Source organism: Sarcophilus harrisii, chromosome 3 (assembly GCF_902635505.1).
Source record: "Sarcophilus harrisii chromosome 3, mSarHar1.11, whole genome shotgun sequence".
Taxonomy (NCBI): domain Eukaryota; kingdom Metazoa; phylum Chordata; class Mammalia; order Dasyuromorphia; family Dasyuridae; genus Sarcophilus; species Sarcophilus harrisii.
The window spans coordinates 147258448-147272084 of NC_045428.1; the positions used below are offsets into that span (position 1 = coordinate 147258448).

Genomic DNA, 13637 nt, shown 5'->3' on the forward strand with positions numbered 1-13637 from the left:
ATTGCAGGAAACTCACCCTTGAAGCATATCTGTCATCAAAAGAATGCTTGATCAACAGATTCTTCAACACACTAATTGCAATCTGCCGGACATCCCTGAATTCTTGTAGGGCATTTCCCACCTCCCTTAGCAGTAGGCCCACTAGAAAATGGTACTTGCAGAACTCATCTGTTAATGAGTAGTCAAGCTGAAGGTCTAAAATAAGAGTGAATATTAACTTAATTAGGGAACAAGCAACATAATTTTAATCATTGAAAACAAAAATCAAACATACTCCCCTTTTATCTATTGTAACCTATTCATGCCAAAATAAGTTAAATTATTAGATTTAGCTTCAAATCTTTAAGAATTAATTGAGTAGAAAACTGCTCTAATGAAGAAACCAATTTTCTTTTATGTCTGTTTAACTTTTAGGAATTAATTTAAATTTAAATAAACTTAAATACAAATCCTTGATTTGGCTTTATAACAAATTGCTCCTAACTTAATTACCAAGTTAATGAGTCTATACTGATGTTTTAGTACACCATACAGTACAGACAGCATGAAAATGAAATGCTATTACAATGAAATAAAAATTAAAATGTTTTATCATAGTTCAATGGAAGGATCGAAGTCATCTGTAATTAATATACATGTAATTAAGAAAACTGATTTAATGTGTGGTGGTTGAATAAAATGTCTTATTCTGTTATATCCACCTGTTTCTAACCACCATATTTATTCTTTTCCTGTTTTACTCATTATTAGCACAATATGCACTCTATTAAATTCCACAGGGAAATGTGAAGAGGGATATAAATTGACACTTATATAATGAGCTATATAAATCAGAAGTAACTTCATTAATCATATACTGACAGCAATGTGCTCATTACCTAATCAATATTTATGCTTCTCTAAAAGCAAACAGATCAATAGAAGCTAAAACTAAAATGAGCAGCACACAACAAACCAAACTAACAAACCATCAGCAAGCTTAACAACAAATATTAACTAAAAGCTTATTCTATGAGAGAAAGAAGCAAACGTATCATCTATTTTGGGCAAAAGTAGTGTTATCACATTCATAATTTTTTTTTTGAGAAACAATGGAAACTGATTTTAATCTTTCACCATACAAACTTAGGTCTACTTATATTGTTGAATTGTGTCTAACTCTTCATGACCCTATTGGGGGTTTCTTGGCAAAGGTACTGGGGTGGTTGGCTATTTCCTTCTACAGCTCATTTAACAGATGGGGAAACTGAGGCAAGCAGGATGAAGGGACTTGCCCAGGATCATCCAGTTCTTATGTGTTTAAAGCTATTTTTGAACTCAGGTTTTACCTGACTCCAGGACTGATGTTCTATCAGTTTTAGGTCTTAAAACTTGGGTCTAATTGGTTTGGGGCTTTTTTGGTTGTTTTAGTTTGGTTTTGTTTGGTTGGGTTTTTTTGGTGAGGTGATTGGGGTTAAATGACTTGCCCTGGGTCACAAAGCTTGTGTTAAGTGTTTGAGACAGCATCTGAACAAAGATCCTCCTGACTTCATGGCTGGTGCTTTATCCATTTCACTATCTAGCTGCAACCCACCTAGGTCTATTTGTTGTTGGTTTTTTTTTTTTTTTCGTTTTTTAAAAATTATTATTATAGCTTTTTATTTACAAGTTATATGCATGGGTAATTTTTCAGCATTGATAATTGCAAAACCTTTTATTCCAACTTTTCCCATCTTTCCCCTCAACCCTTACCCCAGATGGCAGGTTGACCAATATATGTTAAATATGTTAAAGTATAAGTTAAATACAATATGTATACATGTCCAAACAGTTATTTTGCTGTACAAAAAGAATCAGACTTTGAAATCACCTAGATCTATTTGTAAGATGGACTTAAAAAAAGTTTATAACTCTTTCCAGCTAAATCAAGCAGAACACAGAGAATGTTCATCTATACCAAGTGACTACTTTTATAGTTTAGTGAATATGAAGCCTGGAAATCCAAACCATGAGTCAGAAATTGGATCACTTAATCTCTCAAAGAAAAAACTATGTATCTATATCTATATCTAATATAGGTTTACATGGGAGATATCAATGTGGAGACTTTATGGAAAGAATCACAACTAAGAGCTATCACCTGACCTTAGGCTGCTTTGTATTACAAAACATGAGAAAACGACCAGAGAAAGAAGTCTGGCAATAGAATTATTGATAAGGTGGTCACATAAAAAGCCCAAGTATTTTCTCAAACTCTATTAACCAGGATCTAACTGCTGAATTATTTTACTAGACAAATAGTAATTTTTTTTAAGTCATGGAAGGATATATTAAAAGAGAGTTCTTACAATTCTACATTATTTTACTTTAAGGTGCTCTCTACATCTTAAAGAGATGAAAACAGATTGATAAAAATTTTACAGTATCACTGAAATGTTAATTCATGTGACTGAATAATGTTTTTATGTAAAGATCTATTCAAATAATGCAACAATTGCTAGTGTGTGTAGATGTAGCTAAAATATCACTGTAATTATTATAGAAAGTAGGGTTCCAGTGTATTAAATCATTCTTATTTCTCAGAGCAAATATTTAAAAAGTTTAGAAAGAGGAAGAAAAAGAGAGGAAATGGAGAGGCAAAAAAGTAAAGATCTAAAAAAAAAGAAGAGAAAAAAGAAAAATGGGGAGAAGAAAATAGAAAAAAGAGAGAAACAGCAAGAGTACACACCTGCTGATTCTGTTTTGCACCAAAGGGGAACAAAACAGAATTTTGATAGCTTCCTACAGACATAGAAGCTTGAGGGGTAGATTAGGTCAGTGCTTTGGACAATAAATCAACTTTCATAAAAGTGAGAATAGGAATCTTTCCCTCTAATTTGTTGTAGAAAAAAAACAGCCCAAATTAAAAAGCTACATAATTATTGGGTTGGAACTGCTTATGTCACCACTTACTATTGAAAATATACTCTACCTTTTGGTAGAGCTCAGGGCACTTTCCCAGGCTGTCTCCCATACCTAGAATTCCCTCCCTTCTAATTTCTGATTACTAGTTTCTCTGGCTTCCTTTAAATCTCAATAACTCATCTTCTAGAGAAAACCTTTCCCAAAGCCTTTTCCCCTTCTAGCACTTTCTTTCTATTAACTATTTCTTCTTTATCCTTAATATATCTTGTTTGAACATATTTATTTAGTTATTGCCTCCTCCATTAAATGGTGAGTTCCTTGAGGGCAGAGACTTTATTTTACCTCTTTCTATATCTATTATCTATATCTATATAACATAGTACCTGGCACTTAATAATGATTGACTTAATAAATAAGCAGTAGCTTAATTAAATGACTGACTTTTCTTAAATTGTTAATTTCTTGAAAGCAAAGACTGCTTCCACCCTTTGCATCTGTACCTCATACAGACAAATCTTAATTATTCTTGAGTGTACTTTCCATAAGGAAGCTAGACAGCACAGTGAATAAAGTGCAAGTTGTGGAGTTGGGAAAATCTGAGATAAAAACTGGGCTCAGGTATTTATTAGACAGTAGAAAAATCACTTAGAAGCTCTATTTGCCTTAATCCACTAAAGAAGGGAATGAAAAACCATTAAAATGGTTTTTACTTTTACCTTTACCAAGAAAAGCTCATATAGGAACATGAAGAGTTAGACACAACTGAACAATGCCTTCTCAATTCAAATCAAATCATTAGATACTTATCTAATGTTTATAGTAGTATAATAAAAGGATATTTCAATCACTAAGCATCTACCGTATGCAGTGTACTATACAAGACATTGAAAGCGACAGATTCTTAAGATATAGCACCTACCCCACCTGAGCTTATAGTCTGGGTCAGCCAGACTAGAGCAAATTTCTCTTTGTTGAGAACCTCTGTATGTATACTAGAATGAGTATATCTGATTGTTCATATCTGTATTACAAAACCAAATTATTTTGGAGTTATGATTTTATATTATGCACCTGCTTCTCTTCTTCATTAACAAATAATCAACATTCCTCCACATGTACTTGGAGGATGCTAAACACAATAGATATTACTTTGGCTGGTATACGATATCAAATGTGATTAATGATTCACTAATGAGGACAAGAATTAATTGGTTGTGATCCTTTCTTCATTAAAGGGGAGACAAGAGATGAATTACACATTCCTTTCAAATTCATGGAGAATACTGAACATTTATATCAAAACACAACATACAAACAAAAAAAAAGGCATGTAAATGAAATACATTATTTGTGTATATGGCTGGCTGTGAGAATATGAAAAGCTAATACATGGGGTCAGATCACAAATGGGGTCCTTCCTCTCCTTGAAAGGGATGCTCTAGAGTTCCTAATGCACCTTAGGCAAAGGGTCTTGATCTTCCTTTGGAGGTTCCTGGTGCTACCATAAAGTGCACATTAACTGGTTTGTCACTAAGTTTTTTGAAACTAAGAGAGCTCAGGAAAGTTCTAAACAAACAGCAAACGGAATTAGCAGCACTTGCATTCTTTTTAAAAGAGGAAAATGCAAGAAAGAGCAAACGCCACACCTTACACCTACCTATAGGAGTGTCATGCGACTCCACAGTTGGTGAAAGAAAAGCTAAGTCATAAAAAAAAAAAAAAAAAAAAAACAAAAAAAGGAAATAAAGTGGAACAAACAAAAAATAAGCTCCCATAAGTAAAATGGATTTTTGTTATTCAAGCAAAGAAAATTTACAAAGGAAAAAAGTTACATTCTGCCACAAGTTTATCTTATTTCTTGATAAACTGACTAGGTTCATTACCTAAAATATTTTGAAATTCAGTGATTTTCTACAGATACAGTTTCCTCACAATCGGCCTCAGGGGGGAGGAAGCCATCTTCATAAGCTATTTATGCAGCTTTCAAAGTTCAAGATATCTTAATCACACATTTGAAATTTCCCCACACATCATAAATACACATCTATTCTTTACTTAATAGCAGTACAGCTAAGGAATGAGTTACCTTGATATCTCTGAATCCTGCCTTTTCCAAATGGCATTGGCAAATTCAAAGGAATATAGTGTTCATGATTGCACACTACACGAAGAAATTCAAACTTGAATTCAAAAAGGGTCTGCAGGAAAAATGATTTAGCTGTAAATAATGACTTTCACTAATTCATTGGACACTTTGCTGAACATCATAAATAAGAATACTTATTAAAACCAAGCACCCTCATCCTTTTGACTTCATTCCTTTGATTCTCTTGGAAACATGTTTAGTAAAATTTACAAGCCCAAAAATCACTGGAGTAAATTATTTTTTAATCAAAACACCTGAACCCTAACCCACCCTATTGCCTTTTAGGTCTATGATTAGTGATATGAATAATCCCAGTATTTGGAATCTTTTAAGATCCTACATGCGAAGGAAAATATATACTTCTTATTTTGCAATAAGGCAGGGGGATATTTCAAGATATGGCACAATGTTTGACTTCAGGCAAGGCATTTAACTTCTGGGCCTCATTTGGGAAATGAGGAAGTTGGACTAATCAATCTCAAACATTCCTTCTAGCTATAAATATGTATTCCTATAATCTAAAAAATAGGGGGGGGAATTCATACTTTCTTTTCCCTCCCTCCCATTTTTTCCCACCCCCTCCTGGGTCTAGGAGTACAAAAATATATCTCCCACTAGTAGATGAGCTCAATCTCATAGAAAATTCTGATATGAATAGTGAGAGAAATGAAAGGATTTCTAAATGTGAATATGAGAGGAGAAAAGAAAATTTCCAAAAATCTAGGGAAGACAAGAGAGACTAGCTACCTTTGGATCTCCAGGCGCAAAACAACTGATATAGTTGTTGATCTGTTTGAAAACAAAGCCTCTGTCCATAAAGGTGAAACATCTCTGTAACAAGAGAGAAAAAAGTGAAAATATTTTCTGAAGCTTTCTACTTCTTTTTTTTTAAAGCATTAATAACAACATTTAATTTAAATAAGTCTAGGCATACTAAATGCTATTAGATATTCAAGGAATCTGCTAACCAATAAAGTTAGAGGGGAAAAAAAGAGATGGTCCTTCAGACTCACCCCTGCCTCACTAGCTCTGTTTTTACTCTCCCAACTTGGCCACTATGACTGAGATGTTTTCCTGCACAGATATTCCCTCAGTCCCTACATTAGTCTCATCCTGGAACATTCCTCCATTCCTGCAGCATCCTTCTCCTGTTGATGTAGTCCTTCCAGAACCTCCATCAAGAAAGGGCCTGGACCACTCACCCTTGCTTCTTCTCTTAGCTGTGCTCCTGATGCCTTTGCCCCCAATCTTTCAGTTCCCTTTTTAAAGAAATGTCTTCCCCGACCAGAATGTAGGCTACTTGAGAAAAAGTCTTTTTTCTCTTATATTTCTTATATCATATTTATAATATATTTCTTATATTATTATATATAGTGTCTGGCACATAGTAAGCACTCAAATGCTTGCTGACTTAATTCAAGCATTACTATTCCATTGCACTCACCTTTATAAAGACTGCAAGGCTATGGTTGGCATTTTTTGCAGCCTCTGGATTGTCTTTGAATTTCTGAGTAATATGCGGCATCAACATATTAACCACTGTTTCAACTGCATGATGATAGGAAGCAGGAAATCTCTGATTTCGTAATAACTAAAAAAAAATTAATACAAATACTTATTATTTAAAGTTGAAAACCTGCAGATTCTTTGGAAAAACACTTTTAAGAATACAAGATTCTAATAATTTTAATTAGAATACGTCCTAAATATTATTTTCAAAGCAGGAGACTACACATAAGGTATGTAGATAGGTTTCTAGTATCTCAAAACTTAAAACTAAGAAAACAAATTAAAGATTTGTAATTAAGCTACTCAATATAAAGATTTAAAATTAAACTACTCAAATTCAATAATCTTCGAAGTGATCATGTACTTCAATGCTGTGGTTTTTTTTTTTTTAATCAGGAATACTTTTCTAATTAAATATTTCTAAAGAAAACTAACTGATTCAAGATTTTAAAGAAAACAGAGTTGACCTTGGAATTAGGAAGAACTGACTTCAAGTCCTCCTTATAGCTAATTAAAATAAATACTTATTACTAGTCAATTGACGTATCCATGCCCCCATCCAACTCTAAGAAAATGCTCACTTTATTGATTTCAGTTAAGTTCAAAACTAAAATTTTAAAATGAATTAAAATAATAAGCTATTATTTTTAGATTATTCATAAAATTACTTGTTAATTGACATTAAACTTAAACTTTTAAATATTAAAGTAATTTTTTAAAAGACTTTAAGATTATAAGAAGCAACTAAGTGCATAGTGGATAGAACACTGGCTTTACTGTCAAGAGGACCAGAACTCATATATGACTTCAGACCTTTAACAAGTTCTAGCTGTGTGACCCTGATCAAGTCCCTTAACCCTGTTTGCCTCATTACCCCCACATACACACCTCCACCCCACAAAAAAGACTACAAAATTATAGACTACAAGATTATAAGAAGATAGCAATCTATATTGGCAAAGGAAATGCTTCATTGGTAGCTTTCTTATTATATTCATTAAATCACAGTTCTGATTTTTACAAAATCAATTTTAATGTTTGAAAGTTATAAAATATTGGTCTTGTGATTATCTAAGATACTCATGTTTTCTCAAAACCTATGAATAAAAGTATCACCTAATTGATCTCCTTGCTTACAGTTTTTTACCAACTTATTCTCTCCTTTATACAAGGAAATGTTTGTTGATGATTATTATGTTCAGAATGAAAAAAAGAATTTAGACAAACAAAAAAAGAGTAAACACCAAGTGACTTACTCTTTCTGGAACATGGAGGTTTTATGACATGAAATAATGTACTATACGTCTGGAATAATATGTTTAAGCCAAATTATGAAGGCTTTAAATGGCAAGTTGAGGAGTATTTATTTTTATTTTTAGAGGCACGAGTCACTGATGATTATTAGGTTGAAAAAATATTTCTATCAAATTAGTCACTATGTAAACATAATTCTCAAAAAGTGCTAGTCAGATGATACTTCAGTGCCCACAACTCTCTTTGCATTTAGTTTCTCTCTCACAAGATAATTCCTTCCCAGAACTCTTTTAAAAACTCCCAGGGAATCCTCACATTTTTTTTATCAGGTAATTAATATTCAATTCATTTAAAGCAGCTCTTATTGAGCTTAGGCTACTTAGAGATGTTTTATAAGCAAATCCTTTGACCTCCTTCATAGAATTGTTATAGAAATGAATATAAAATGCTTTTCAATATAGCATTGACCGCCACAATCATAAACAACCCAAAGAACTATTTTTATAAAAATTTGCTCTCTGAGATGCAAATTAAGACAACTCTGGGATACCACTACACATCTCTCAAATTGGCTAAGATGACAGGAGAAGATAATGACGAATGTTGGAGGGGATGTAAGAAAACAGGGACACTGATACATTGTTGGTGGAGTTGTGAATGGATCCAGCCATTCTGGAGAGTAATTTGGTACTATGCCCAAAGGGCTATCAACTGTCCACACCTTTGGATCTAGAAGTGTTTCTACTTGGCTTTTATCCTAAAGAGATTTTTAAAAAGGGAAAAGGACACACATATGCAAAAATATTTGTGGTATTCCTTTTTGTAGTGTCAAGTAACTAGAAATTGAATGGATGTCCATCAGTTGGAGAATGGCTGAATAATATGGTATATGAACTATAAGAATTGATGAAAGCCTAGAAACATTTACATGAACTGATACCGAGTTAAGTGAACAGAACCAAGAGAACACTATACACAGTAACAAGATTAGGTGATGACCAATTATGATGGAGGTGGCTCTTTTCAACAATGAGGTGATTCAAAGCAGTTCCAATAGAATTATGATGGAAAGTGCCATCAGCATCCAGAGAGAGAACTATGGAGACTGAATATGATTCAAAGCATACTATTTTCACCTTTTTAAAATTTGTTTACTTGTTTTTTTCTTTATCATGGTTTTTTTCCCTCTTGATCTGATTTTTCTTGCATAAATGACAAATATGGAAATATGTTTAAAAGAATTACACTTATTCAAATTATATCATATTGTTTGCTATCTTAGGGAGGGGGGAGGTAAGGAAGGAAGAGGAAAAAAAAATCTGAAACACAAAATCTTACAAAAATGAATATTGAAAACTCTTTACATATGTTTGGAAAAATAAAATACTACTGAAAATAAAAATTTACTCTCTGCTCAGCATGGCTGCACATGTCTGTTGACCCATGTATTGGAAATGCTGAAGCTTGTGGATTCCTTGAGCTCAGGATTACAATGAGTAATCAAGTGTCCAAATTAGGCCTGTCATTCATATGGTAACCTCCTAAAAGAGGGGCTCACCAGGCTGTCTAAAGGCCATTGCTGGTTTTCTTGACTTATGTCTTGTCACTAAACTTCAATTACTCTGGGGGAGTAAGGCTGATGACTTTGAGCAACTCTACCTCACTTAAATTCATTTCAAGCTCAAGTCAAGATATCACCCTCATGATGTTATTGGTCCTCTACCTAAACAAAGAGGGGCAACAGCATTTATCAAATATGAACTATGTGCTGCTAGATGGTGCAATGGATTGGTACCTGGCTTGGAGTCAGTAAGTTAAGAGTTTAAATCTGGCCTCAGGCACTTACTTAGGTGATCCTGAGCAAGCCATTTACTCCTATTTACCTCAGTTTCCTCATCTGTAAAATGAGTTGGAGAAGGAAATGGCAAACCATTCCAGTATCTTTGCCAAGAAAACCCCAAATGAATCACGAAGAATTGGACATAACTGAAACAACTGAACAACAATTATGTCCCAGATTCTGAATTGGATACTGGGAATAAAAATAAAATAATAAAGATAAAAAATAAACAGTTCTTGGCTTTAAGGAGCTTATATTCTATTCTGGGGGAAACAGCATGTATTCAAATAATACAAAATGTTTACCAAAAAGACCTCTTCTTGGTCCAAGGAGAGGAACCAGCTTGGACTGATTGAAGTATGTAATGGAAAGGAAAGGGAAAGAGATAAGTAGGGGTGTGTCAGGATATGTATGTGTGTGTATTTATATATATATATATATATATATATATATATATATATATATATATATATATATATATATGTATGTATCCTCTACCATATAACAGGAACTGTGCTAAGCACTTTGCAAATATTCTCTCATATCTTCTCCTTGTTATACACATGTACACATTGCAAAACTTAAGATGCTGTAAAACTATCGTCAATTGTGTGTATTTAAATATGCTGGTGGGTCCATTACCAATTAATCAGCAGAATTCTGTTTGATAAAGTACTAATTTTAAATATAAACATTCCTTGAGGATAACTACTCCTTTTACCATACCATTCCAGATCTTAATTCTTCATTTCCATGAATAGCAGTACTCTCAAGTCACAAATCCAGTTCAGATGAATTCAAATGAAAAGGACTTCCTTCAGTATGAATGAAGTGATACAAATTCAGGATATCCCACTTTATTTAGATCTGCTTTTTGTTTGGGTCTAGTGAAGATGCTGTTATCTGTTGCCTGAAGACCAACTTAGCTAAGTTTAGAGAAGTTCATTACCAGAAGATTCATTCCAGGTATAAGGGGCAGAGTGGGGAAATTATGTGTAGAATTGTTTTTTTTTTTTTTGGATAATCACAAAATTGTCCCCTGAAGTATGATAGCTTATGATACATTAGTAAAGTGAGAGACTATACTACCAAAATCCTGACTCTTCTGAAATATCTGAAGAAGAACTTGTTAGAAAACAGGAATTCCAGTTCTGCTTTAGATTTACAGAATGTCTCAAATCAAGACATATGTGGATAAGCTGCCTAAATGCCCTTCATATACAAACATCTCTCTGTTTATACATTTGGCTGAGCATGTCTATTAAGTTAGAAGTTTCTAATCCATTTTTACACCATTTTAGAATAAGTCTATTATTAAATATTGTTTTTGAACATATGGCGACGACAAAGAAAGATGCTCTAATTTGCAGATTTCTTCAGTTTCAGTGGGGGTGAGAAATGGAATCCTAATGGGATGATTTTTAGTTCTCAAATTCTAGAAACAGACAAGAGTATAATCCCAAATTTAGTTCTCTTCATTACAGGAATCAAATTCTTACTCTTTGGATGTGGCATATGAAAACTTTTTCTTCCTGTTCCTGAATTTTTCTCAGGTTTTGGCCTAAGATAATACCTATACAGAAAGAGAATCAGTGAGTTTCTATAAGCTGGAGAAGGAAATGGCAAACTGCTTCAGTATCTTTGCCAAGAAAACCCCAAATGGGTCATGAAGAGTTGGACATGATTGAAACAATTGAACAACAACAATTATGTGCCAGGTTCTGTCTTGGATACTGGGAATAAAAATAAAATAATAAAGATAAAAAGTTTATAATATAAAAATTTATAGAAACTTTTTGTTTTGTTTTGTGTTGTTTTGTTTGTTTTATTTTGTTTGTTTGTGTTTGTTTGCTGTGGACTAACTATCATCTTAAAAAAGTAAAGTAAAACAGGTATAGGAAGGTGATATATTAGGGGAAAATTAGTATTTGGAAGGAAATGGTACTTTCTAATCCCAGATGAAGGGACCAGACTTAGGTCTAAAAGATTAAGTATTTAAAGAGTAAAAATTCTAGAATTTTAGAAATAGTTAAGAAAATGGTTTGAGACTCCTTCTTATAACATAATATATCAAACATCTTTATCCTAAGGTATTTCTCTTCCATAACTAGCTAACATTTCTAAAAGTATATATGTTTCATAAAAAAAATCTATGTAGTTTGACATAAAGTTATCTTAACTTATAGCAAAGATTTTTCTTAGTTGCATTTTAGTAGTTATTTTCAGAGCATAGAAGAATTTTTCCTGAGACTTTTGGTATCTTAAGGATAAAAACAACAACAACTAAGAAATCATGATGTAACTAAGGCAAAAATTTGAGAAACTAGTACTGACTTTTGCTCAATTATGGGATTTATATCTTGGGATATAAAGTTGGAAGGCACCTGTCAAAGGTTATCATGTCAGTCAATAAATATTTATTAAGCACCTACTATGTGCCAAGTACTGTGCAAAGAGTCAGGGATACTTTGTATCAAGGACTTTACAATGGTGGGGGGAGCAGGGAGAAAGAACAACATAAAAACACCTGTGTACAAAAAGATCAAGTGGAAATGATCTCAGAACATTCAGGAAAGGAGTCTTACTTAAAGAAAATAAGATTTTAGTTGGCATTCAAAGGAATCAGAGAAGAAAAAAAGAAATCAGAGAGAAATGAGAAGGGAAAAGTAATCCTTTTTCAGAAAGTGAGGCACAAAAAAATTGATGTCATCTGGCCAAAATTTTCAATAAAGTAGCAAGAATTTTAACTTAAATCTTTAGAAACAAAACTCAGTTCTTTCCTACAATCAGACACACTGTAACTCGATTCTAACAAAGTGATTTCATTTTGGTCCTCTTCAAGAAGGAAGGACAACAACCAACCAATTATGTTGCTGTACTAGGCTATACATATATAACATGTATTACATATATATATTTATAAACATATTATAATTTATAACATTTATAGATATAATAGATTTGTAAATACATTATAATTTTGGTATTTAGATATAATTTATATATCATTTAAATAAATAAGAACCTTTTCAAACTTTAAAGTACTATGTAAGTTAGCTATTATAATCATGTGAGGAAGAAAAGAACATTGCAAAAGGTTTCCCAGTGGTATATGATCTGAGCCTTGAAACAAGTTACCCGTAGTAGGAAGCAGAGTAAGGTAGTCCTAAGGACAGGGCATGTGTCTATGTGTAGGAAAGATATTTTTGCTGATAAAGAAACTGAGATCCAGAAAGTGATTAATCTGGGGCTAGAATCCAGATACCATTTCAAGTTTTTTCCTAGTTCTAAATGTTGTGTCTGGTAATCAGGCAGACTAAGACAACTTTCATTTAGAAAACATGTTGATGTCTCATGTACAAAATTAGAAATCAGTAAAATTCATATTGCCCAAGCAATATGTTTTTAGAAAATTATTATTTTTGGTTAGGCCTGTGATTTTACCAGTTGCAGTGCGGAGTCTCTCTCTACTAATGCAGATTCAGGATCTCATCCACAATTTCCAGTCTAGGGCTCATGATCAAGGTCACACAGCCAGTAAATATTTTGATATAAAAAGGCCTCAAATCCAAATCTTCTTGATTCTGAAACTGATCTCTTATCTCCTGTGTTAGTAATTATAAATAGGTTGTTCATTTGTCCAATGGAGTTTGAAAATCACTGAGATTTTCAAGTACAACTGTCTCATTTTAGAAATGAGGAAATGGAGATGCAGGTAGAATAGCAACAGTTTCTTACTAATAAGAATTAAGTCTAGAATGCCTAATCTCTCATCACTTTCTTTCAAATTTAGAGGTACAAGGTTTACCTTGGAGGCGAATAATAATTTCTCAGCTACTGTGCTTTCAGCAAGAGAAAAAAAAAATGCCTAGCAACACATGCCTCTAAATTTGAAAGTAAGTGATGAAAGATCAGTCATTTATTTTTTATTTACAAAACATATGCATAGATAATTTTCATTATTCACTCTTGCAATCCCTCACCCTTCCCCCAAGCAGCAAGTAA

General features: G+C 32.9%; 1 protein-coding gene across 30 annotated transcripts in view; it reads right to left on the reverse strand.

Annotated features, from left to right (window-relative positions):
• Positions 1–13637, reverse strand: part of DOCK9 (dedicator of cytokinesis 9) — a 335360-nt gene that overhangs the window by 88159 nt on the left and 233564 nt on the right. For 18 of the 30 annotated variants that reach the window (XM_031958617.1, XM_031958599.1, XM_031958615.1 and 15 more), the window contains exons 28-31: positions 6474–6620; positions 5777–5860; positions 4970–5081; positions 17–195 (exon numbers count right to left, since the gene is read on the reverse strand). In XM_031958617.1, the coding sequence (XP_031814477.1) occupies positions 17–195; positions 4970–5081; positions 5777–5860; positions 6474–6620 (522 nt within the window). Of the gene's footprint in view, positions 1–16; positions 196–4540; positions 4583–4969; positions 5082–5776; positions 5861–6473; positions 6621–13637 lie in introns of all 30 variants that reach the window. The other 12 variants (XM_031958604.1, XM_031958588.1, XM_031958594.1 and 9 more) reach the window with 1 other exon arrangement.